The sequence below is a fragment of the Salvelinus fontinalis genome, chromosome 17 (genome assembly GCF_029448725.1).
Source record: "Salvelinus fontinalis isolate EN_2023a chromosome 17, ASM2944872v1, whole genome shotgun sequence".
In the NCBI taxonomy this organism is placed as follows: Eukaryota; Metazoa; Chordata; class Actinopteri; order Salmoniformes; family Salmonidae; genus Salvelinus; species Salvelinus fontinalis.
Window position 1 is genome coordinate 26,746,205 of NC_074681.1, and position 26,210 is coordinate 26,772,414.

The 26,210-nt window shown below is 41.4% G+C and overlaps 1 protein-coding gene across 2 annotated transcripts; it reads left to right on the plus strand.

The window, feature by feature from the left end:
• The first annotated feature begins 2,944 nt into the window (after positions 1 to 2,944).
• Positions 2,945 to 9,165, plus strand: cahz (carbonic anhydrase). 2 transcript variants are annotated; one of them, XM_055866854.1, is made up of 7 exons: positions 2,945 to 3,695; positions 4,053 to 4,250; positions 4,813 to 4,931; positions 5,035 to 5,127; positions 5,247 to 5,309; positions 5,437 to 5,592; positions 7,491 to 7,922. In XM_055866854.1, exons 1-7 carry the CDS (start codon positions 3,662 to 3,664, stop codon positions 7,530 to 7,532), a joined length of 705 nt encoding a protein of 234 aa, XP_055722829.1. In that variant the 5' UTR covers positions 2,945 to 3,661; the 3' UTR covers positions 7,533 to 7,922. The 2 variants fall into 2 exon arrangements, with proteins under 2 accessions (XP_055722829.1, XP_055722828.1); XM_055866853.1 differs by lacking the exon at positions 7,491 to 7,922 and adding an exon at positions 8,121 to 9,165 and having other exon boundaries at positions 2,949 to 3,695.
• Positions 9,166 to 26,210: the final 17,045 nt, after the last annotated feature.

The following is a 26,210-nucleotide window of genomic DNA, read 5'->3' on the forward strand; positions in this document are numbered from 1 at the left end:
AACTCCTTCAAGACTGTTGGAAAAGCATTTCTGATGAAGCTAGTTGAGAGAATGCCAAGAGTGTGCAAAGCTGTATCAAGGCAAAGGGTGGCTACTTTGAAGAATCTCAAATATATAAAATATATTTTGATTTGTTTAACACTTTTTTGGTTACTACATGATTCCATATGTGTTATTTCAATGTTTTGATGTCTTCACTATTACTCTACAATGTAGAAAATAGTACAAATAAATAAAAACCCTTGAATTAGTAGGTGTGTCCAAACTTTTGACTGGAACTGTATTTATTTGGATCATTGTAAAGAAACTTTAAACATGAGAGGGAAAGTGTTCCACTTAGCTGTCTGTGAAGGTCAAACTGTTCATCTTTTGTTAGACTGCTGATGCCATTTCTTGCAAGTCAGAGAAATCAGAGTAGGAATCAAGTATATTTGGGGGAAAACCGCTCACTTCTTGCAGCTCTACACATTTTGCCATGGGTCAGAGAGCAAAATATTCTGTTTTAAAGCTAGTTTCCTTTAATTCTAAACATGTTGCCATGGCTTATGCCACGATCACATACTATCTAATGATAATACCTTTATATTGGTTTGGGGATCCCTAAAGCTCACCACCCCACCCCGCCGTGCCTCCTGCTCCATTTCCCATATGCAGGCTTACTCTTCCATCTGAAACTGTGGACAAAAACACACATCTGGCATGAAAAGAGGCTAATTCACACTACGGTCAGAGCTGACATTCTTCCTGAACGATTTTGTTCCTCAGATTAGGTGTTTTTTGGTAAGATCAAAAAAGAAGCATGCAGTAGCTGAATGGATGAAATTAAGATAAATATGTATTTGATATGCTTAAAATGTAATCATGCTCATTCAGTGTAAGTAAAATCGTATCATCAAATGGCTGCGTGAAAAATGGAAAGAGAAGTAGGCTAAATACTCACTACTGAATATTGTATTTGCAGTTATAGGTGCACTCACTCTGCAATGCCAATTTATGCAATTTTATTTTCATTCTATTCTACCTTAACTAGGCTTTGTTTACTATGTTGTCTTTACAGTCTATGGTCACCTGCATAGTAAGATCTTTGTCCCAGTCATCTGAAAATCATATATATTTTTTTAAATTTTAGTTATCTGATTTATGCTACCCCATCCTCTCTCCCACAATAAAGCCAATAAGGCATTGTCATTTGACCCCTTGCTAATAGTTGTGAATACTTCCCTAAATCAATGTGGAGTCTATAATTTGAAATTAAGCCATTCTTTCTGTGGCCATAATGAGTTCTCTTCTATTCACTGAGACTTTGTCTAATAGTACTGAGTAGCTTTAGGCCACTTACTCAACTGGAGGGCTGAAGTGTGTGGAGGTCATATCAATACAAGTACAACTAATTACAGAGGAGAGCCTCTCTTGTATGTTAATGTATTCACTCAGCCTTTGACTACTGCTGTCTTTCTTAGGATGGAAGGTTAGGCCTTATGCAGGCCTTTTGTTTATTTATCTGAATAAGATGAGTCGCAGTATGATTTGCACTAATATGACTTAACGATGTACATTCAAAATATCTATAATTGCTGAACCTTCTACCCCTCTGTGCCGCACTCCAACAGAAGTGTCTGTATTATGTGCACTTTGCAGTGAAAAAGTGTGGCAAAAAAACAGTTAAAGAATACTGAAGCATAATTAAAATAGTATTTTCTTAAAAGAGACATTCTACTTCCTCCTTCCAAGATGTTCTGTACTGTGTGAATCATGGATCATCTCATCCAGCCTTTGCAAATCAAAATGCACAAAGGGATGTGTGGGCATTGAGTATGTGTGCCAGTGATGAAAAACGATATAAATGTTGAGAAGCGACTGTCAAATATGGGGATCCAATCAGGGCTTACTTAAAATGTTGAGAAGCAACTGTCAAATATGGGCATCCAATCAGGGCTTACATGAAATGTTGAGAAGCAACTGTCAAATATGGGCATCCAATCAGGGCTTACATAAAATACATCAATGTGTTTAAAAATAAAGAACTAGCTAGGCAGACGTATGATTGTGTCAAAATATGATGAAAATGCTCATTTACATTCACCACAAGTAAATTGGTTATTATTAAAATGATATGCAATGTTTTATTTATTTTCTGATTGAGTTTTTCTGGTATAGAAATGACACGGAGATGTACATCTCCAATCTATATGCTTACTGCACAATTGGTAAAATCCCAAACGTTATCCCATATAGCCTATTCATGAATATTTCATTTACCTGCACCATCTTGTTAAAGTTTGGGAGGAAATATCTGAATCAAGAATCAATACCCACCAACTGCCACATGGTGTAGTCATTTGTAAGAAAATGGTATTAGAAAGCAAATGTCTGTGTTAGCTTTCATCATTGTATCAGTAGATGGAAGCAAATGTCTGTGTTAGCTTTCATCATTGTACCAGTGGATGGAAGCAAATGTCTGTGTTAGCTTTCATCATTGTATCAGTAGATGGAAGCAAATGTCTGTGTTAGCTTTCATCATTGTACCAGTAGATGGAAGCAAATGCACACAACATTTTCTTGGACTTGTAGCATTTTGCTTTATGCCATTATCCACATCCATTAATGAATTAAATATCCAAACCTTGAAAAATAGAATTTTAAGGAATATTTTATATTACCAAAAACTATGCATCACATTATCAACCAAATGTAATCCATCATTCATCAGCACATGTTTGATTTAAATCCACTCATTCCAAACCACATCTCTTATTAGCCTAAAGTGACCATAAACTGGTCGGTGCATAATAAAAAGCTTTTCCTATTTATTCATGCAATCTGGGCAAATCTAGTCAGCAGTATTACCCTGCTGGTGACTAACAGCACAGTGCAGTCTATTGTCGTGGCCCCTTTAAAATGATGCACTGGAGAGGAAGAGGCAAATGCGTTTAAAATATTAGGCTTTTACGCTGACGCAGGCTGCAAAGGGACATAGGCAGTTCAAGGATAAATATAGCCTACAATGCATCACGCTTTGATCTGCATCCTTGCTTTCCTTCTTGTCCATTCTGTTTTCAGAACGAAACACACTTTCCATTTGCACATCTCACATGCTATACAGTAGCCTACTTCTACTACAGACGCAGGCTACGTTGGAAGAACCCAAGGTCAGTGAATCTGGCATGCCTTGCTATCAGAAGAAAAAAACATGTATTTCGGGATGTCACTATAAAACGTTAAAGGAGACCATGGTGAATAAACCGCACCTAACATGTGTGTGATGTTAGTCTACGAACGCCAAATCTTTTGGCAAGACTATATTGTCTGGGATGCACACGTTTTGAGGGTGCGCTCTCAACAGGGTCTGCTTCATTCTCACCATCCGATAGAAGGTCGACGGATAGAGCGATGCGCTCCACAGTGAATGGGACCAAATGAACATGGAGGTGTGACTCGGATCGTCTATTGATGGGTGCTTGAACACCTCCTGCTGTGATGACTAGACTGCGCTAAAACCAAGAGGCCAAACCCACCCACTTGATGTAGGCCTACTGTCAGGAGGGGAAGTCTATATAAACCCTGACACTTGTTTTCTCAAGGTTAGCACAAACTGGATCCTTGTATCTGGGTTTTACAATTGAAAGGAATTATATTCGTATAGGAACACAAGTCAATAATCATGTCTCACAGCTGGGGATATGGACCATCTGATGGTGAGGCATTCTAGAATCTATTCTACATTGTCATCTGATGTTGACTCCACTTTTGGAACTACTAGTTGAAACTGTAAATTTCAACAGTTGCATGATTTTGTTGCATGAGTAACTGATTTTGTTGCATGAGTACATTTCTTACCGGCGCAAAATAACTTCTGTAAATAAGTGTTAATATTTTCTGACATGTTACTGTTAATACATGCATAGTTAGCCCTACATTATTAGGTTATGATCCTACATTTATTCATGTATATGTGAGAACACCGATATCATCGGACTGTTTGGAATAGAGTGAATATGATACATTTGTGTTTTTCTTCTGTTTGACTCTGTCCCTTGTTTTTTCCATCGTAGGACCTGAGAAGTGGTGTGATGGCTTTCCTGTTGCTAATGGACCCAGGCAGTCTCCCATTGATATTATTCCTGGTCAAACCTCCTACGATTCTACCTTGAAGCCACTCAAACTGAACTATGACCCCTCCAACTCCACAGACATTCTGAACAATGGCCATTCCTTCCAAGTTGGCTTTGTGGATGATGTTGACAGTTCAAGTAAGCCTTTGAATTCATATATAATGAGATACAGCTAATATGTCAATAAATTATTATCTCCATTTCTCACTTGGGTACTGGGGTTAGCATTTAGTAAGGTGAGGAGTGGAATAGAAAGGGGAAGCGGCAACAAGAGAACGAGGCTTTGCATGGTAACTTCAGTGGCTTTGCTTAAAACAAATATCAAACACCGTGGTGAATTCATTTCCTTGATGCACTGTCTTTGTCCATTGTGCACATAGGCTGCTGTACGGTAGATAACATTGATGATAGGTGACGTTAGAGCAGGCTGGCAGGTGTCCATTCTGAAGGTTTTAGTATCTTTGGGCTGAAGTACGCTAGTTGTCAGGTCGTTGTCTTTTGTTGTGGTGCTGGGAGCAAGCACATCAGTCTGCAGACTACATTGTTAAAAATTAATGTTTCCTATCCTACCCTATCATTACGTGATGGCATTAATCATGTCATTTGACTGCATTTGGACACACGCAGATGCTCATAAACATAGTTCATTTTGAAAAGCAACGTTAAAAGTTTGTGTGTGCGTGTGTGTTCCTATCCACAGCACTGACCGGAGGCCCCATCACCGGCACATACAGGCTGAAGCAGTTCCACTTCCACTGGGGCGCCTGCGACGACAAAGGCTCTGAGCACACCGTCAATGGAATCAAGTTCCCCTGTGAGGTAGGCAGTCCTAGACCTAGATTATACAACAGGGCAAGCCGTATGGCTTCAGATTAGACTTTTCATTGGCTACCTGAGTTAAACCTGACTTTGTTTTGTTAAGCTCCATCTGGTGCACTGGAACACCAAGTACCCTAGCTTTGGTGAGGCCGCCAGTGAACCCGATGGACTCGCTGTGGTTGGAGTGTTCCTGAAGGTGCAGATCTAATACGATTTATATGTTTGTTCATATACTGTTTATTTGTTTCCCTCTAAGTGCATTCTGAAAGTAGCCTGATTCCCTTGGATGGCTTTGTGAATTCTTGTTTCTTATAGATTGGTGCTGCAAACCCCAGACTGCAGAAGGTTCTCGATGCTCTGGGGGCCATCAAATCAAAGGTGAAATAAAATTGATCTTAAATGGTATTTAGAAATCTTGCCTCGAATGACTAGAATTGGTTGGGAATGTTGAAGTAAGACTTTGTTTAATCATTGTGTATTCAATCACAATTTGTGCATTCTTTAGGGAAAGCAAACTACATTTTCCAACTTTGATGCCAAAACTCTGTTGCCTTGCTCACTGGACTACTGGACATATGATGGCTCCCTGACCACTCCCCCTCTGCTGGAGAGTGTCACCTGGATCGTCCTGAAGGAACCGATCAGTGTCAGCCCTACCCAGGTACAATACTTTTATACAGTACCTTCATAACAAGGAAATGTGTTCTCCTTTCACTAATCAGCTTCATCAGCCCCAGTTAATTGAAAGAGGTCAGTTTGAGGTCAGATGTCATAGGACATCTTTTAGAAAATAATCAAATGTTTTATGAAGCTAGAAGTACTGTATGTGCGGGTACTAAAAATAAAATGCTTTCTTGGCAGTAGAATACAGTATAAAGGACTTGTTTGTGGGTACAGTAGGTTTCTGCTTTCCATCTTGTCTTGGTGAGCATTGCTACAAAGTTTGTGTTTACCAGCAAGTTTTTTATTAGAAGTTTCAGCCATTCACTCAAAACAGGGAGGGTCAAGACTTTTGCCTGTCACTTTAGATTACATTATCTGAGTGGCCCATAACGCTTATTTAGTAACTTCTGCTAGTATCATATTTAGGAGGCTTGCCTCTTCCAACGAAAGCAGCCTACACCCACATTAATAACCTCTTTTGGATCTGCCCCTTTTTTTCAATTTTCGCCTAAAATGACATAGCCAAATCTAACTGCTTGTAGCTCAGGACCTGAAGCAAGGATATGCATATTATTGATACCATTTGAAAGGAAACACTTTGCAGTTTGTGGAAATGTGAAATGTATGTAGGAGAATATAACACATTAGATCTGGTAAAAGATAATACAAAGAAAAAAACATGCATATTTTTTTTGTGCCATCATCTTTGAAATGTAAAAGAAAGGCTACAATGTATTATTCCAGCCCAGGCGTGATTTAGATTTTGGCCAATAGATGGCAGCAGTGTATGTGCAACATTTTAGACTGATCCAATTAACCATTGCATTTCTGTTCAAAACTTTGTATCAAGACTGCCCAAATGTGCCTAATACTTTTTCAAGTTCAAAATTGTGCACTCTCCTCAAACAATATCATGGTATTAATTCACAGTAATAGTTATTGCAAATTGGACAGTGCAGTTAGATTAACAAGAATTGAAGATATCTGTCAATACCAGATATGTCTATGTCCTGGGAAATGTTCTTGTTACTTAAGGATAGGTCATGGACAAAATACGTTTCTGTGACTGTCTGTAAATCATTTCCACAGAAAATGATTTGTCCTACCATAAAATAACAAAACGTACACAAACTACAGTACATAGCTATTGTAAGCTACTGTACACAGCTGACACATCCCCTTATTATTGATATTCCATGCTGAGCCTTTGGGGATATCAAATCCCCAAGTCCAATTTCACCAGCCAGCGTTTAAATGGGACCCAGAGGATGCTTGTTTAGTGAAAGCTGCCGTCGAAGGCACTGTCCCACATATGGCATGACGAAAAGAAAGTGTCAATTTAGGGAGGGCTACCTCCAACCATATGCATTGTTAAGATAAGTTAAGCAGTAGTGCAAGGCAGCAATAAAGTGGGTGGAGAGAGTTTACTGTTCTGACAGAGAACTGATGCAATGTTGTGTTGGAAAAGCCTTTCACCTACATGCAGTAGGACCCATGTCTAAATCTGTGAGTGTTAGCAACTGCAGAAAGCCTTTGTAGTTGATCTTTGCAGATTGTGAGATTATAGAATGAAGGAAATTAATGCACTTTCAGAAGTGTTTCAGTTCTCACGGTAAATGAGAATATGTTGAACAGTGTGTCAATTGATACCGTTGCTCTAAACTTATTTTGAACTTTGGAAATGAGACTGTACAGAGTCTTGAGTGTCTAAAGGTCACTGAAATTATGGAGCCGGTCATGCATATTAATAGTAATTTAGAGAAGACATTTTTCATGCTTATTCATTTATACTCTATGCTTGCTTATGGCTATCCATCGATGTTGATGGACAGCCATTGCTCCCAATTGTGGGTATTCTGGGGGGTTGTTTTTATGCCATTGCATGTGGCTGTGCAGGACAATGCGAGACCCACATGGTTTACAACGAGGCTCAGGTGAATTATTGACCAGAGAGGGATGCACCAGCTACACGCCGGTATCGTTGCACACGCCATTCGATTCTCCTCTCTCTGATTGTGTCCTGTACTCTCTATATTAATTCAAATAAATGTAAAACTTCACTCTACATTATGATCAGTTAGACCTCTGTGTTAACATTGGTACTAAATTGGTATTGTTTCAGGGATTACATTTCACATCCTGCTTATTGAGTGATCTAAATATGGGATGTAAATACTGGAACACAGTAAGCCAAAGACACTTCTTTAACATGAGCCACAGACCACAGTTGCACCGAGACACTATGATTCTAACCATTCTCTTTTTGGCCTCTCTCTCTCTTTCTCTCTCTGTCTCTCTCTTTCTCTCTCTCTCTCTCTCTCTCTCTCTCTCTCTCTCTCTCTCTCTCTCTCTCTCTCTCTCTCTCTCTCTCTCTCTCTCTCTCTCTCTCTTTCTCGCTCTTTCTCTCTCTCTTTCTCGCTCTCTCTCTCTTTTTCTCTCTCTCTCTCTCTCTCTCTCTCTCTCTCTCTCTCTCTCTCTCTCTCACTCTCTCTCTCTGTCTCTGTCTCTCTCTCTGTCTCCTGACAGATGGGTAAATTCCGCAGCTTAATGTTCAGTGGTGATGGAGAGGCACCTTGCTGCATGCAGGACAACTACCGTCCCCCTCAGCCTCTCAAGGGACGCAAGGTCCGCCGGTCCTTCAAGTAAACAGCTATGCATCACGCCATCCCCCATCCCACCATTGCCGATCCCCAACCTTTCCCCTAGATTATATATATATATTGTGTGCCATTCTATATGCATTGCTATCAGAATCTGCAGATTGTTAACCCCATAGACAATACAATCAGTAATCAGAAACAGAAAAGAAACCTAAACCTAAACCAATGCAGTATAATAACAAGAGCCAGTGTAGATGAGATTATTGCGCTGATATGGATGGACAGCACTTTATACGCCTGGCCTGCCTGCCCCTCCTGTAATCCCTGACGATAAACCTCAGGATCACCCCAGATTAACGTCATTTAGCTGCCTACCACTGCAATAACAGACGACTGACTCAGTCAGTCTGTCAGTCAGTCAGAGATAGAGGCCTTTTATAGTATAATACTACTGGGCTTCTACTCTCAATAAGCACAAAGAGAGATGGAATCTTGAATTACATGCTTTCCATTTTTGGATTATGTCTCTAAATCGTCATCAGTGTTTTTACTTTAGATTACAGGTCAATACTGAAAAGAAGAGATCCAATTCAAGTGATTTTTTTTTTAACGACTCATAACTTACTACCTACCTACTATCACCCCAGTGCATTATCATTGTGTCTTAAAGTCATGAGAGTGAAAGAAGATGTTGTGTGAGTTGTCATATCATCCAAGTCCATCCATTGAAATGAAATCACTGACTGAGGAACTAGAGTAATGTGTGTTTTAGTTTTTTTAAATAAATGTCATATTGAAAAATTAAATCTTGAAGTATGTTTCAAATGTTTTTGGAAATACCTGGAATGATTTTTAAGCCTTGCGTATAATTATTGTTAAACATTAAAATGGGAATGGAAGGTTTGTGTGATTCGTTCATGTCAAATTTGATGGATGGGAATTTGATCAGTGAAATAAATGGTAGAACTGTACCTACATGTGCATCCTGTGTTTATTTGCAATATTTGAGATAATTGAATGACCACACTACAGAAATGTAAGCTGTGTGGGATCAGCCTTATCCAGATAGGGAGACAGAGACCCCACTGTTGATGGTCAGACATCCCCATTTTAAGTACAGATAGAAGGCCTCTTTTGCAGTCATGTGCCCTTAAGAGACTATTTACCTTTGGTTCATCAGTTGTGTGGTGCAAACAACATTTACTTCAAAATAAATGCCATTATGTCAATAAGAAACCTATATAATTAAAACAATATTTACTATTTCCTCTGTTCTTTGTATTTTATGTCAATACTGTCCGAGTGAGGGTTATAGTCAAACTCAAATTCGAAGGAAAGAAAAAAGGAAAACAAGTAATCACTTCTTTGTCTGCCACTGCTGCAGCGATGACAGAAGAGTTGGATGCCAGTTCACATCTCATTACTGCTTTGAGACATGGCTGATTGCTTGTTGTCTATGTTCATGCTTATGTAAGCCGTTCTGTGTTTGTGGGTGCCTTTGCCAGGCAGGCACCCTTTGTCAGTGAATTTCTCTGGATCATTATAGGTACAGTCAGCTCATCGCCCCATCCATGCTATGATGGAGGGTACAAAAGCCCACTTTAAGATTGCGTAGCTCTGGTTATACCATTTCTGTAAATCATTTTTGAGACCATATTTTAGGTTGGTAATTCAATATCAGTTAGTAATTACAGTACCAGTCAAAAGTTTGGACACACCTACTCATTCAAGGGTTTTTCTTCATTTTACTATTTTCTGCATTGTATGATAATAGTGAAGACATCATAACATTGAAATTACACATATGGAATCATGTAGTAACAAAAAAGTGTTAAACAAAAATAAAATATAATTTAAATTTGAGATTCTTCAAAGTAGCCACCCTTTGCCTTGATGACAGCCCTGCACACTCTTGGCATTCTCCAGCTTCACTCGGATTGCTTTTCCAACAGTCTTGAAGGAGTTCCCACATATGCTGAGCACTTGTTGGCTGCTTTTCCTTCACTCTGCGGTCCAACTCATCCCAAACCATCTCAATTGGTTTGAGGTTGGGTGATTGTTGAGGCCAGATCATCTGATGCAGCATTCCATCACTCTCCTTCTTGGTCAAATAGCCCTTACACAGCCTGGAGGTGTGTTGGGTCATTGTCCTGTTCAAAAACAAATGATAGTCCCACTAAGAGCTAACCAGACGGGATGGTATATCGCAGCAGAATGTTGTGGTAGCCAGTTTAATGCTGTGGTAGAAAGTTTAAAGGTCTTACTCACATCGGCTACTGAGAGCATTATAACACAGTCATTCAGAATAACTGGTGCTCTTGTGCATGCTTCAGTGTTGCTTGCCTCAAAGCGAGCATAAAAGGCATTTAGGTCGTCTGGTAGGCTCGTGTCACTGGCCAGCTCGCGTCTGGGTTTCCCTTTGTAGTCCGTAATAGTTTTCAAGCCCTGCCACATCCAACGAGCATCAGAGCCGGTGTATCTAAACTGAGGCTCAAATTTGTGGGTAGTAAGCACTGAAAGTTGAGATAGTATAGAGATTCCTCCTCTCAAGCTGTTTCTGTCTATATTGCCCTCATGAAATCAGGTTAGAGAGGAAAAGATTGTGCGTTGTCAAGATGGCGCCAAAGAGGATGGCTGACGTTTTACATGCTCCTAACCAATTGTGCTATTTTGTCAGTTTTTTTGCATTGTTTGTAATTTATTTTTTAACTTATTTTGCACATATTGTTGATGCTACCGTCTATTATGACCGAAAATAACTTCTGTACATCAGAACAGCGATTACTTACCACGAACTGGAAGAAGCTTTATCCTTTAACGAGTCCGACGAGAAGGATATACTGCTCTCCTGGGAACAGGCCCAAATCCCATCATTTGCATGAAGAAAAGAAAGAAGGAAAAGAGAATGCAGATCGGGCTGCCTTCTGAGAATCTGTAGGCTAGCGAGTAAACTCCCACTGCCAACCGTCCTGAGAATCTGTAGACTAGCGAGTAAACTCCCACTGCCATCCGTCCTGAGAATCTGTAGGCTAGCGAGTAAACTCCCACTGCCATCCGTCCTGAGAATCTGTAGGCTAGCGAGTAAACTCCCACTGCCATCCGTCCTGAGAATCTGTAGGCTAGCGAGTAAACTCCCACTGCCATCTGTCCTACTTGCGAACATGCAATCATTGGAAAATATTCTCTCTGCATTCTCTTTCCCTGCCACATCCAACGAGCGTCAGAGCCGGTGTAGTACGATTCAATCTTAATCCTGTATTGACACTTTGCTTGTTTAATGGTTTGTCTGAGGGCATAGCGAGATTTCTTATAAGCGTCCGGATTAGTGTCCCGTTCCTTGAAAGCAGCAGCTCTAGCCTTTAGCTCGATGCGGATGTTGCATGGCTTCTGGTTGGGATATGTATGTACGGTGTCATGTCTTTGGCTATGCCGGATTAAGTGATATGACATACTATTCTATAAAATCCTTTCTCCGTAATTAATATTACCTGATTGAGCTAATCATGTAAATGTAATTAACTAGAGAGGCGGGGCACCACAAAATAATATTCATAGAGCTGTTATCTTCCGAATAAACTCTTAAAGACCTGTAAAATATTACATCAATAGCAGGCAATATTAATCGTCACCTTATTTCAGTCTCATCTGAAAGTTGTAAATTCATGGTTATCTTCACGAACCCTGGCTAACAAGTTGAATCCGCAATACAAAATTGGGTTTAATTATTTATTTACTAAATACCTAACTAATCACACAGAATTACATATACACAGAATGAATCATACCTTGATTACAAATGACGTCATAAAGGAAAACGTCCCTATCGGGGGGAACAGATATGACAGCTGGTTACACAAAAGAAAAGGGGGCTGGGTTTGAGTGAAAGAGCGGGAAGACTGAGGAACAAAAGGGCGAAGCTGTGCTATCGTAAATACAGTATCTTATGCATTCTAAATTACCGCCCATTTGGAAAAGGAAAAATGCAATAAATATTTACTCTGAGCTGCGCTTCGGTAGGTTGGTGGTAGATGGAAGGCCGTGTTGCCCAACCGAGTCCTTTGTCCTTTGAAGAATGTCTCTGCTGGTAAATTGAATACGTAGTAACGTCGTTGTGTACTAGACGGGATACTCGGTCTGTTCTTTCCTAATTTACGTTTGCAGCTGTTGTTGCTAACTCAACGTCTAGGAGGAATCAAAGTTCAAAGTTCATACCATTCGCAACCAAAGCTCACGCTGATGTTGGCTTAGTTCTGTAGTTGACATGTTAGTCCTTTTTAACGCAGAGGCTGCAGACCTCACGTACTTGGAACAGGAGGTTAAATTTGTCGTCAAGGCTTTATATAGGAAGGGAGAGGAGGGCGTGTTTGAAAAGTTTTATAACCCATGTTTCTTCACAGGGGCGGGCCACTGATTGAGCAGTCTGAACCTTATGAAAACCCAAATCTCTCATTTGGAAGCTAAAATTACATTTAATCTCTTCACCAATAATTTTATATTCAAACATTTAAATTGAACAACAATTCCATGTGACTCCGATAACTACAATGTGCAGACTTTCCACTGTAGAGTTTATGTCATTCTATCATTGATCAGAATGTCTCAGATGACAACCGAACGGACCTAATAATCATTAAGTACCACCGCATATGTTCAATTGGTTGGATTACCAGAATATAGTTCATTTCCCCCCACCTTTCTGATGTTCCCAGAATCTCTATGTTAACAAAGAGGTTTTCAAATTTCACATCAGTAGGGTAGAGAGGGAAAAAAGGGGGGCAGAGGTATTTATGACTGTCATAAACCTACCCCCAGGCCAACGTCATGACAGTCCCCCCATGTTGGGTTCAATCTTGCGATTAACCTGCATGTTGCAAACCAACATATAAATGACCGTGGGTTGTCCTAGTTGTGGACCATCGTTGTGGTCCCTATCTGGTGGTCGACCCGGGTAGGGTTTCTGCGAATGAAGTCCGATCCATGGCTGGACAGCAGATGTCCAGTTGGTGATCGCTGTTGCAGTCCCCCCTCTCGTGTGGTCGACCCGGGTATGGTGTCTGCAAATGAAGAGGTCCGCTCCATGGCTCGGCAGCGGATGTCCAGATTGGGATCGCCGTTGCAGTCCCCCCTCTGGTGGTCGACCCGGGTAGGGTGTCTGCAAATGAAGAAGTCTGCTCCATGGCTGGAGAGCAGATGTCCAGAGTGGGATCGCCGTTGCAGTCCCCCCTCTGGTGGTCGACCCGGGTAGGGTGTCTGCAAATGAAGAAGTCTGCTCCATGGCTGGGCAGCGGATGTCCGGATTGGGATCGCCGTTCCGGACCCGTCGTCTGGTCGTCCAGACTGGAAGATCTGGGCAGTAACTTAGGCAGATGTTAACAACGCACGCACGCACACACACTCATGAAATATATCATTACATTTCCTCCCAAATGAGCGCCGTTGTGGCACTCACTGATGGTTGTATGGGGAAGTTGTTTAAGGCTCTATCACTTTCTACGTGCCGAAGAAAATGAAACAAAATTAATGAAAGCATAAACAAAACAAAATATAGTTATGCCACCTTAATCATCTAATTGGACTGTATTCCACCTACGTCCATGTTCTTGGAAAACTGACCCTATCATGGCATTGTCTAATGTCATATCTAGGGCTTTCCTAATTTGCGGGGTGTTGCTTAGGGTACTATCCTAAGTTGATAACTATATGATAAGTCTACAGCTGTAAGGCACTAGTTTTGGGCAGTCTACAGGGATGACCTATGGACTTCTGAGAAGAAAACTGGTGAGTGCTGTAGCTGTAGAGTTAAAGGCCTCAAAATAAATGTTCAACTTTCCTAAGGCTGGTATTTTGCTCGGACCCTTAAGTGATCCTAGCATAAATCCTAATTGGATGTTCTGTTGTGCATGTGCGTTTATGCTTACTCAAGCGCACATGTCAAGGGAAGTAAACCAAGTATCCTGGCAGATTACAACTTGTTCAGAATGAGTCTGACGTAGTCAGGTAATTTTCAGGTCAATGCCTGGAGGTCAGTCAGAATTGGTGTCGAGGGAGTCTGTAGTGGTTTTACTACCAGTCACTGTCTTCCACTATTGTAGTGGCGGTAGGTATGAAGAAGTATACTTCATAGCTATGTTATCCAGCTATGTCATCCATGACGGAAGTACTCTAAATATTAGACCAGTCGTACGTGGTGTGATCGTGGTTCATGACTTCTAATAACTTTTCTCCTGAACGGAGGGTTCTATTTATTAGTGGCGTGTGTAACCATTGGAAGAGTGCAATGGAGATTCCCTTCCCCGTGCTGCACTCTGAGTCACTCCTATGTTGCTTTTATCAATAGCAATTTAACTTGTGAGGTTACTAATCCTCTTACCGAGTGTTGCTGGACTGACTGTGGTATTGGTACTGGTACTCAAGGGGTCCAGTTGTCCTACCGATTTATTCTGAAATGTTATCCTACAGGAATACACAATTAGAACATTTTACTAGTTGTCTTGTAGTGACTACTACACATGGCAAGGAATGATTATTGTTGCCATTTGTTTTGGAGGTGGACAAGTCCACTGGACTACACCTCAGTTCTATCGTAGATGTGTTCTAAGATAATCCCCGTCTAGGGGCCTGTCTGCTCCTTACTGTTCTCAAAGGGGAGTTTACAACTAGATTTGATTTATGCTCTGGCGGCCTCTTACGGTGTTGTCCGTAGTCTCGAACCCCCCACCGGCCTCGATAAGGCTCATCATGGGTCTGGGCTACTATTCCCCCCCTTTGTGTCTCGGGACCCTCCCACCACCATTTTGTGTTGGTATCCGAGGCGCAAACGAAAGGTTCGGACCCTATGTACGAGTTGTCAGTGGCCGCGTTATTATGAGAATGGCTGTAACCTTTCAACCAAATCTCCTGGTGTTTGTGCTTCAACACCGTCAGTGGCTGTCGAGGTCTGTCAGTCGCAAAGTGTTTCACCAGTGGGAGTCATCGGGTCAGTTGCTGGACTGACACCATTAGTGTCATTGTAAGGGTTGACAGTCCCCCACAAAGTGGAAGGTGTATCATCAGCCGCAGTGCTTGCGGAAGTGTCCGAAGGGCAAGAGAAGTTCATCTCAACTACCGTGTTGCATGACTGCAAGGAGGAGGGAAGTTGCTCATTCACAGAGACAGCTGGCTCGAAATCATGACAAGAATTGCCAATCAGATTGGCTGATGGAATGTGTCGAGATATCGTAATATCACCTTGGATCGGATTCTGCACCAAGAGGTTTCTAAACGTCTTTTTCCCAAGGGGTGCTTTTGACAGATACCCCTCGTGAATGACTGCGTTGCAGCTAGTGTTAGGGGAAGACAGTGTGGTCGGTGGAGAAGGCACTGTAGCCTTCTCCACCGAGATCGGAGTAACCGATCCATCAAGTGTGCTCCAAGTAGCAGGGGTACAGTTTCGAGGCTGGTAACATACACAGGGTGGACGAGTGATATGTCCTTGAAGTGTAGTTTCAGCATGACTCTCAATGTGAGAGGCGAGGTAGTCTGAGTGACCCCTCGAAGTGTAGTGTCGCATCGTTCCACTTTTAACCAACGTTTAATTGGCTTCAAAGCCCTTTTTAGATCCTCAAACAATGTTTGAGAGATGAGTGATATTGTCGCACCCGAATCAATTAGCGCATGACAAGTTAACCTGTTGGGGATGGGGGCGCTGTTGAGACAATTTATGCTAATTGGGTAATTTTTGAAACGGCTTCCCACAAAATCCTTGATCGTACAATATGCATATTATTATTATTATTGGATAGAAAACAGTCTATAGTTTCTATAGGAGTTGAAATTTTGTCTCTAAGTGGAACAGAGCCCATTCTACAGCAATTTCCCTGACATGGAGTCAGATTTCAGAAATGTTGGCCACTGTTCTGAAGTCAGTTAAAAGGGCACTGTTATTGCTATGACTATACGGACACTTCTTACGTCTTCCCCTGGATGCCTTTACGTGATGACGATTCCAATGGGGTCGATTGCGCGTTCACAGGCCCTATAAATGAAAAAACCCTGTAGCTAGCAAGTCTTTTCTTGCTGCGTAACGCGCGTGGAGGACACCGACCCCCTCCTGTTCCAAGCGTTAGTTTAGCCTGTTATATTTCTCCGGTCATCTTTTCACTCGTTATAGGAGTTAAAAACATCATAAGGTAGTTAATTTAAAGCGTTTTATAGCAATTTATATCCGTTTAGTGCGATTTTGGGACATTTATTTTTGAAACGATGTGAATAGTTGGGCACGCTTTTCAGTTCATCCCGAACGCAGTTGGCATTTCCACATGGCAAGAGGACAGCTTTCCACCAAAAGACGATTACTCCCAAGAAAGGATCCTTTGCCCAAGATACTGATGGAAGAACAGCTCAAGGTAGGTGTCACGTTCCTGACCTGTTTTCCTTTGTTTTGTATTCATTTTAGTTGGTCAGGGCGTGAGTTGGGTGGGTTTGTCTATGTTTGTATTTCTATGTGCGGTTTTGTGTTCGGCCTGGTATGATTCTCAATTAGAGACAGGTGTGTATTGTTTGTCTCTAATTGAGAGTCATACAAAGGCAGCCAGGGTTTCACTGGTGTTTTGTGGGTGTTTGTTCCTGTGTCCTCACAGGACAGTTGAAGGTTAGTCACGTTTGTTGTTTTGTAGTTTGTAGTGTCTTGTTTGCTGTTTTTTCATTAAAAGATGGCTTATTTCCCTCAATCCGCATCTTGGTCCTATCCATGCTCCTTCTCGTCTAAGGGGGAGAACAACATTGACTGCCTTTACAGTAGGACATTTTTATTATGATAAATCGTGTTTCTGTCGAAACATTTTAGTGGCTTAGGACGCCATGTTTTTTGACGTAGCTTCGCTTGGCGCAAACTGTATTGAAAAGTAAGGATAAATTAAAAAATGTAATTCCGCAATTGTATTAAGAATTAAATTGTCTATCAATCCCTGTCCACCCTATATTTTTTAGTCACGTTTATGAGTATTTATGTATAAGAGTAGATCACTGTCTAAGTGGCGCAAGGACATATTCTGACCAGCTGAGTTACATTTCACATTGTCTAACCATGATTTTGGTGGCTAAATATAAACGTTTTTGATCAAACTCTATATGCATTGTGTAATATGATGTTACAGGAGTGTCATCTGAAGAATTCTGAGAAGGTTAGTGAAAAAATTAATATATTTTTGGCGATGTTGACGTTATCGCTCACTTTGGCTAGAATCAATGCTGGGCTGCTATGTGCTATGTGCTATGCTAATATAACGATTTATTGTGTTTTCGCTGTAAGACACTTAGAAAATCAGAAATATTGTCTGTATTCACAGGATCTGTGTCTTTCGATTCGTGTATGCTGTGTATTTTTACGAAATGTTTGATGATTAGTAAGTAGGTAAATACGTTGCTCTAAGTAGTTTTTCTAGTCCATTTGTGACGGTGGGTGCAATTGTAACCTATGCCATCTACCTGAAATATGCACTTTTTTCTAACAAAACCTATCCCATACCATAAATATGTTATCAGACTGTCATCTGATGAGTTTTTTTGTTGGTTAGGGGCTATAAATATCTTAGTTTAGCCGAATTGGTGATGGCTACTGGTGTTGGTGGACAAATAAAAGATGGTGGATTATGCTAATGTGTTTTTAGGTAATAGATGTACATCTTTACATATTGTGTCTTCCCTGTAAAACATTTTAAAAATCGGACATGTTGACTGGATTCACAAGATCTGTGTCTTTCATTAGCTGTATTGGACTTTAATGTGTGAAAGTTAAATATTTTTAAAAAATATTTTTTTTGAATTTCGCGGCACTGGTTTTTCAGTGGGGGGGGGGGGGGTGTGCCGCTAGCGCCACGCTGATCCTAGACAGGTTAACTTCTTATGGCTGCAGGGGCAGTATGGAGTAGCTTGGATGAAAGGTGCACAGAGGTGCCCATAGTAAACTGCCTGCTCCTCAGTCCCAGTTGCTAATATATGCATATTATTATTAGTATTGGATAGAAAACACTCTGAAGTTTCTAAAACTGTTTGAATTATGTCTGAGTATAACAGAACTCATATGGCAGGCAAAAACCTGAGAAGTTCCACTTCCTGTTTGAATTTTTTCTGAGGTGGCAGATTTTCAACCAAGCTCTCATTGAAATTACAGCGAGATATTGATGAGTTTTCACTTCCTACGGCTTCCATTAGATGTCAACAGTCAATAGAACTTTGTCTGATGACTCTAATGTGAAGGGGGGCTGAAGGAGACAGGAATGAGTAATCACTGCCATGAGGTGACCACGCATTGAATACGCGCGTTCACATGAGGAGGACCTCCGTTCCACCGCTCATCTGAAGTCAATCTAATTCTCCGGTTGGAACGTTATTCAAGATGTGTGTTAACAACATTCTAAAGATTGATTCAATACATCGTTTGACATGTTTCTACTGACTGTTACGGAACTTTTGGACATTTTGTCACGTTATAGTGGACGCGCTTTGTGACTTTGGAATTGTTTACCAAACGCGCTAACCAATGTAGCTAATTGGACATAAATAACGGACATTATCGAACAAATCAAGCAATTATTGTGGACCTGGGATTCCTAGGACTGCATTCTACACTGCATTGAGTGTAGTCTGGCCCAGGAGTGTGAAGGTGAACGGAAAGGCTCTGGAGCAACGAACCGCCCTTGCTGTCTCTCCAGGGCCGGTTCCCCTCTCTCCACTGGGATTCTCTGCCTCTAACCCTGTTACTGGGGCTGAGTCACTGGCTTGCTGGTGCTCTTTCATGCCGTCCCTAGGAGGGGTGCGTCACTTGAGTGGGTTGAGTTACTGACGTGAACTTCCTGTCTGGGTTGGCGCCCCCCCTTGGTTGTGCTGTGGTGGAGACCTTTGTGGGCTATACTCGGCCTTGTCTCAGGATTGTAAGTTGGTGGTTGAGGATATCCCTCTAGTGGTGTGGGGGCTGTGCTTTGGCAGAGTGGGTGGGGTTATATCCTTCCTGTTTGGCCCTGTCCGGGGGTTTCTTCGGATAGGGCCACAGTGTCTCCTGACCGCTCCTGTCTCAGCCTCCAGTATTTACGCTGCAGTAGTTTATGTGTCGGGGGGCTAGGGTCAGTTGGTTATACCTGGAGTACTTCTCCTGTCTTATCCAGTGTCCTGTGTGAATTTAAGTATGCTCTCTCTAATTCTCTCGTTCTCTCTTTCTCTCTGAGAACCTGAGCCCTAGGACCATACGCCAGGACTACCGGGCATGCTGACACCTTGCTGTCCCCAGTCCGCCCGGCCTTGCTGCTATTCCAGTTTCAACTGTTTCTGCCTGCGGTTACGAAACCCCTACCTGTCCCAGACCTGCTGTTTTCAACTCTTAATGATCGGCTATGAAAAGCCAACTGAGATTTATTCCTGATTATTATTTGACCATGCTTGTCATTTATGAACATTTTGAAAATCTTGGCTCTCTCATTTTCTCTTTCTCTCTTTCTCTCGGAGGACCTGAGCCCTAGGACCATACGTCGGGACTACCGGCCGTGGTGACTCCTTGCTGCCCCCAGTCCGCCTGGCCTTGCTGCTATTCCAGTTTCAACTCTTCTGCCTGCGGTTATGGAACCGCCACCTGTCCCAGACCTGTTGTTTTTCAACTCTTAATGATCAGCTATGAAAAGCCAACTGAAAATTATTCATGATTATTATTTGACCATGCTTGTCACTTATGAACATTTTTGAACATCTTGGCATAGTTCTGTTATAATCTCCACCCGGCACAGCCAGAAGAGGACTGGCCACCCCTCATAGCCTGGTTCCTCTCTAGGTTTCTTCCTAGGTTTTGGCCTTTCTAGGGAGTTTTTCCTAGCCACCGTGCTTCTACACCTGCATTCTAGCTGTTTGGGGTTTTAGGCTGGGTTTCTGTACAGCACTTCGAGATATTATCTGATGTACGAAGGGCTATATAAAATAAAATTGATTGATTGATTGATTGATTCAGATGAAGTTCATCAAAGGTAAGGAAACATTTATCATGTATTTTCTGGTTTCTGTTGACCCCAACATGGTGGCTAATTTGACTATTGTTCTGAGTTCCGTCTCAGATTATTGCATGATTTGCTTTTTCCGTAAAGTTTTTTTGAAATCTGACACAGCGGTTGCATTAAGGAGAGGTATATCTATAGTTCCATGTGTATAACTGTCACGAATATCACCGAAGGTGACTCGACTTCCTGTTCGGGTGGCGCTCGGAGGTCAGATACAGATTCTCAGAAGGCAGCTCGATCTGCATTCTCTTTTCCTTTTTTCTATTCTTCATGCAAATGACGGGGATTTGGGCCTGTCCCAGATTTACATTTACTATGTTAGGCTGGCACCACAGGTCCCAAAGTGTTGCGGTGACTTTTTTTTCTCCTGATGGTAACCAGGTAAAACTACGGAACCTAGTTGTAGCAGGGACCTTAATTGTTTACCTACTGTCTGGTGCAAGTGAACTGAGCAGTCGGGCAAGTTGAGCCTCCTGTAAAGTTTTACATCAAAATTGTAAAGAATTCCAGTGAGCCTAAAACTGATATTTTACACCCCCATTGTTTAAGTGTAAGACAGACAATTCATAGCATTTATGGCAACCTGGCAAGTTGAGTGTGCTCTGTGGTTTCCCCATTAGGCAGGGGATTTTTGAAACTTAAAACATCCAAACTGCAAAGAATTCCAGTAGGCTAACATAAGAGCTACACTGGGCAGTTGCAAAAGCAGTAGATTTTTAGCATGAGGCATTTTAGCTCACCCTATCACTTTCCTAACCTTAACCTAATTATCCTAATCTACTACGTTAATTCTCCTAACCTGCTACGTAAAATCACTATTGACTGTAACTGTACTTCATCTACCCAAAACCCTGCAGCACGCCGATGAGAACGACATAGGCTACTAATTTTGCGCAAGCTAACGAATCATGAGGCAAGACAAGTCAGTCAAAAAAAACAGTACTTTGACTATCTTTTTAATGTTTTTGCGACAATAAAATAAAATTTAAAAAACATCCCTGCTGAAAAGTGCTGAGGCAAATGCCTGCTCGCCATACGTTTGCTGGCGGCCCTGGTCCAGATGTCTACTACACAAATTTGTTACAGAAATATTGCCGCTGCAGCCTGTTTCACCAGTCATCAGTGACCATATGTGGGATAAGTCAGAACACATTGACAATATATTACAGGTTTTCCTGTCTTAAGCTTATAAACTTATTCAAGCTACACCAATGTGCTGAGCTTGGAATACAAAGAATCCTTGGAGAAATTGTACAACATTGTGTGTCCTTTGGATGAAGGTCATCAACTTTGAAGGGAAGTAAAATGCAGCTCTAAAGGGGCCATATAAATTCCATATTTAGAAAATAAACAAATGCAGGACCTTACTGTTTTGTGTATAGCTGAAAGTGGCTTACTCTCTTATTTAGAGATCACAGTCACTGTCTTGAGTACAGCCTCCTAAAGTCACGTACTGCATGTAACTGTTTCAACCAACAAGTATATGAGATGCATTAAAAAGTGACAACTCATGACTCGATATTATAAGTTTAAGTTCATTGCTATTTCCTGACTACCTACCCCCTTTACCATGCAGAGTCAACAAGTGTACATTTTTGAAAAATTCAATACATTGTGAAGATGGCATCTCTCCTCCCCTGACCCTTTAGACCTGACCTCAGTCCGCCTGCCTGTCAGTCTATCAGGTCTGGCTGGGTCAGAGGGTGGGGTCTCCTCTCTACTCTAATCTCCTCTCTGCCATGGTGTAAAGAGAGGGAGGTTCTCAGAACATTATTACAGAGAAGCCAGTGTTATCAGCTGACAGGGGGAGAGGGAGCAGGGGGAGAGGGAGAGGGAGCATGGCTAGTGGGACTAGTACTTTAACTCTACCACTCTACCACACTTTAACTCTACCACGTTTTTAATATATTTTTAACAAAATGAACAAGCTCTGATTTCATGTCAAAATGTTAGATTATCAGAAGTAACGACACTGAAACAGGCACATAGTTAGCCCATTGGAATGGAACTTTCATTTCCTATATCTACACTGTAGCCATGACTTCATGCATGCCCCTGAGAGAGGTGTGTTTGAAAAGCTGACAAACATCACTTCACACCTGGTCCTGTACTCAAAACTAATGAACCACAACATTTGTCTCATTTACCAATAAACATACCAAATCAACAACATAGACAACAAGCAAAAGATTGTGTTTTAGCTAATAAGCTTCCGTGGGGTTGAAACTGAATTGTTTTTAACAGAAATCCCTCTGTGCCTGGACACAGGGGAGAGTTAGGTGATGTGTATTCTACTTCTTGTTGTGTAATGCATGTGCATGCATCATCATTACATTATCCTACACAACAGCACACATTATTGTAGCACCGTCCAATAACATCATAAGGTATTATACTAATAATACAAATGATGCATTATCTTAAAGATGATAGGGACCATTTGGAATAGCAAACCATTTGGAGTTTTGGTAGGGAGCTGAGAGAGTTCCCTTGCTCTACAGCATGTGAATTATAGTCTCTCTCTCTTTAAACAGTTGGCAGGGTGCTCAGTAAGAATTCCCTTTGGATGGCCCAGAAGGAGAGGATCCCTCATTAGAAGAACACTGTGGTTGTGTGAGCCTTTGTCAGACAAGAAAAGGAGCATTGATGGGGCCTCTGTCATTCTATCTGTCTGCCCTGCTCTCCAGGCCTGGCTGGCACGGGGATGCCCTGAGAGTGTCACTGTGAATCAACACACTTCACCACATTCAGCATGATGGATGGATGGATGGACAAGAGAGACCCCCGAGCAAGGCAGGCGAAAAATGCCCTCCATAACCCCTCCCCGCTGTGCTCTCGCTCTTTATCTCTCTCTCTCTCCCTTCTCTCGTTCTCTCTCTTTCTCTCTTTCTCTCTCCTCTCTCTCCCCCCCCTCTCTCTCTCTCTCTCTCGCTCTCTCTCTATCAATCCCACACTTTCACCACCATGGCTCAGTGAAGATGGTAGCCATGGCAACTGCAGGTTCATATTTCATCATGAGTCGAAGAAGTGGGAAAAAACTTTTCACAGGACCTGCAAAAACAGGATTATTGATCTACTGTAAACAACATATTTGTGGTGTAGCTCGCTAGTATAGCTGCAATGTAATTTCTAAACTTATTAACACTGGTTTTGTAACCTATTTTTACACACATGTCTATCCGATATCTAGTTATAATCACCAATTCATCCTTATCAAGATCCCCAGTTGTGGACTAGTAATCACCCATTCCTCTCCACATCATATTCCTGTGTTTCTCACCAATTCTTAGTGACTTCATACATCTTTATGAATGTGTGTGTTCATTTCTATCCATTCTATCTTCATTCTGGGATACATGACAGGCGTTCTCCATAGGCACGGTTGTGACCTGGTTTACAGATGACCCGTTTAAAGGCATGACTTAATAGCCATACAGTACAACAGTTAGCTGGGACTATAGTAGGTCTGCTAGATAATAGTACTATCATTTTTACAGCATCAGATCTCAGTTAAGGCAAGTAAATGTATTCTAATATGATCATCTTTCACAGACCCATTGGACCTGGTTGCCAAGTAAACATACTGGGTAACGAAGACTTGAAGAGTACAGTTAGTCACAAACAGCCTGTGGTTTTTGCATGTGTTTTTTTTTACAACTGACTGGCTGTTTACCTTGGATCCCAGTTGTCTTGCAGCTGTATTATACATTCTGTATTCTGTGCATGGCGGAACAGATGATCAATTCACAGAAAATTAATATTATCTACTTTAAACTTGATTAAGTGCTTTTTTGTTCTTTTCAACCATTTCCCAGTTCCTACTATATAGTCCTTTAAACCATTATCCTCTTGTGATTTCACAGGAAATTGGAGTGTTGTGGTGCAATCCCACATTGCCCATGAATGTGACACTGGTGGCAGAGGCTGAAGTGTGCAGCTGGTGAGGGTGTGTTGTAGGGGTTTGATAGGGGTCAGGGTCCACACATGTGTTCCTGGTTAGGCCGCTCACCAGATCACCAGACACAAATAGTACTCTGAGCCTATGCAGCTGGAGACTTCCTGTGATTTACTGCCTCAGGCCAGTGGTCACCCATAATGCTCCTTTCTATATAACTCAATCGGCTTCAACATTCTACTCTATTCTGTCATCTTTACATGATGTAATTCCTACTATCAACAACCTTGACAGAATATAAACATTACCTCTCCCCACTATAAAAACTTACGGGGCCAGTTCCAACATGCACCATTAACCATATTAATCCTAGTTGTTCATGCAGATATTAATTGTAAAATTAATTAGGCTAGCAAAGTTGAACCCTTACAACCTTGGGGAAATCATCACCTGCTCTGAGTGCTTTTGAAGGTGATGACATTAGCAGGTAACGACAATAAATCAGCCAATGTTAATACAAGAGGTCGATCCACTCACATGGTTGGGAAGATGACATACGCTACTGTACACGGCCAGAAATTGGAAAAGAGTGGTACAGGGTTGGATTGATCAGATACAGTGAATTACTGTGAAGTAATCTTTCTTATCTTACACATCAAGTGATCCATCCATGCAGAAAAAGATGAAGAAGAAGCGTATCTGGTAATAGTTCTGATTTATCAACATAATAAGGCCTAAATTGGAGGTCATTATGTAACATGGGGCTCACACTTAGAAGCCAAGTCATTTCTGTGTGATCGTACTGTAATTGCCCCATGTTCTGGGAAATGTATTCCCTTGGCTGTCCAGAGATGATATACTCCAGCTAAAACAATGTTCAGACATATTCTACCTCTCAATGACCTCTCAGTGACCTTACTGTTGTTCCAGACTGGCAGTTGATGGTTTACAATTTATCTCAACTACATCCCCCTAGACCCAGTAGTGTGATCTGTAACTTTTACGATTTCGGAAATATAAACTGTTATGAAAGCATTGCACTGACTGTAAGCACCTCCTCACCAAGGGAGCTAAAATACGTTGCAGTACAGTAAAAACATGGGAAGATCATCCGTCATTGTGAGAGGTCAGCTTTCCTATAGGAGTAGCTGTAATTTGGAATATACTGTAAGGGTGCTGTATCTAAAGTGGATGTGTTTTAGGGGTTCTCACGATGAAATTCATCTACAGCCCAAAAGGTAATAGAGATTAATAGCATCTTCTACATATTACATAACCATGCAGTCTCTAAGAGGAAGTTAATGCAGCCGTTTTTATTTCGTTATCAAATTAATAAAGTACCTTACTGTGTGTTTTCAATTAAAATGGTCAAAAAGAAACTAAAATAGCTTCCTAACAAAGAGGAATTTCTCAAACAATAATTTTGCTAGGACTGTCTGGGAGTGGTCTTGAGTGGGGAGGGGAAAACTGAAAACGAACAGTTACTGGCAGAGGTTTGGAACTCTCTTTCTTATTGGTCTATTAACTAATTTACCGCCTGATGATACAACCAAGCAGGCCAAAACTCCATCCCACCACAACAGACTGAAATTTTGGTCTTTCCAAGCAACTTTTACATTAAAGTGCATTAGCATAATTATCTGAGGACGTCGGGAGATGACGTGGAAACCAGCCACTAGGGGCAACAGTGAGTGCTGTTACCTTCAGGTAGGTTACAGTTTTGCTAGGGCGTTGTGGACGGGGATGGTGGATGGACTTAACCATCTGCCTCTGATTCAAAAGGTTGCAATTTCGAAATGAGCGATATTACGTCGTTATTTTGATTTTTGTTTTAAGCTTATCCCAAACCTTAACCCTCGGAGTTACTGTTAACAGTCTGCCTCTGATTCCAAAGGTTGCAAATTCGAATTGAGCAATAGAAAGTTGTTTTGAGATTATTGTTTTAAGCCTATCCCAAACCTTAACCAACTGCCTCTGATTCTAAAGGCTGCAAATTCGAATCGAGCGATAGAAAGTATTTAAAAATACATATTTTTAAGCCTATCCCAAACCTTAACCCTTCGGAGTTGCTGTGCACAGGCTGCCTCTGATTCCAAAGGCTGCA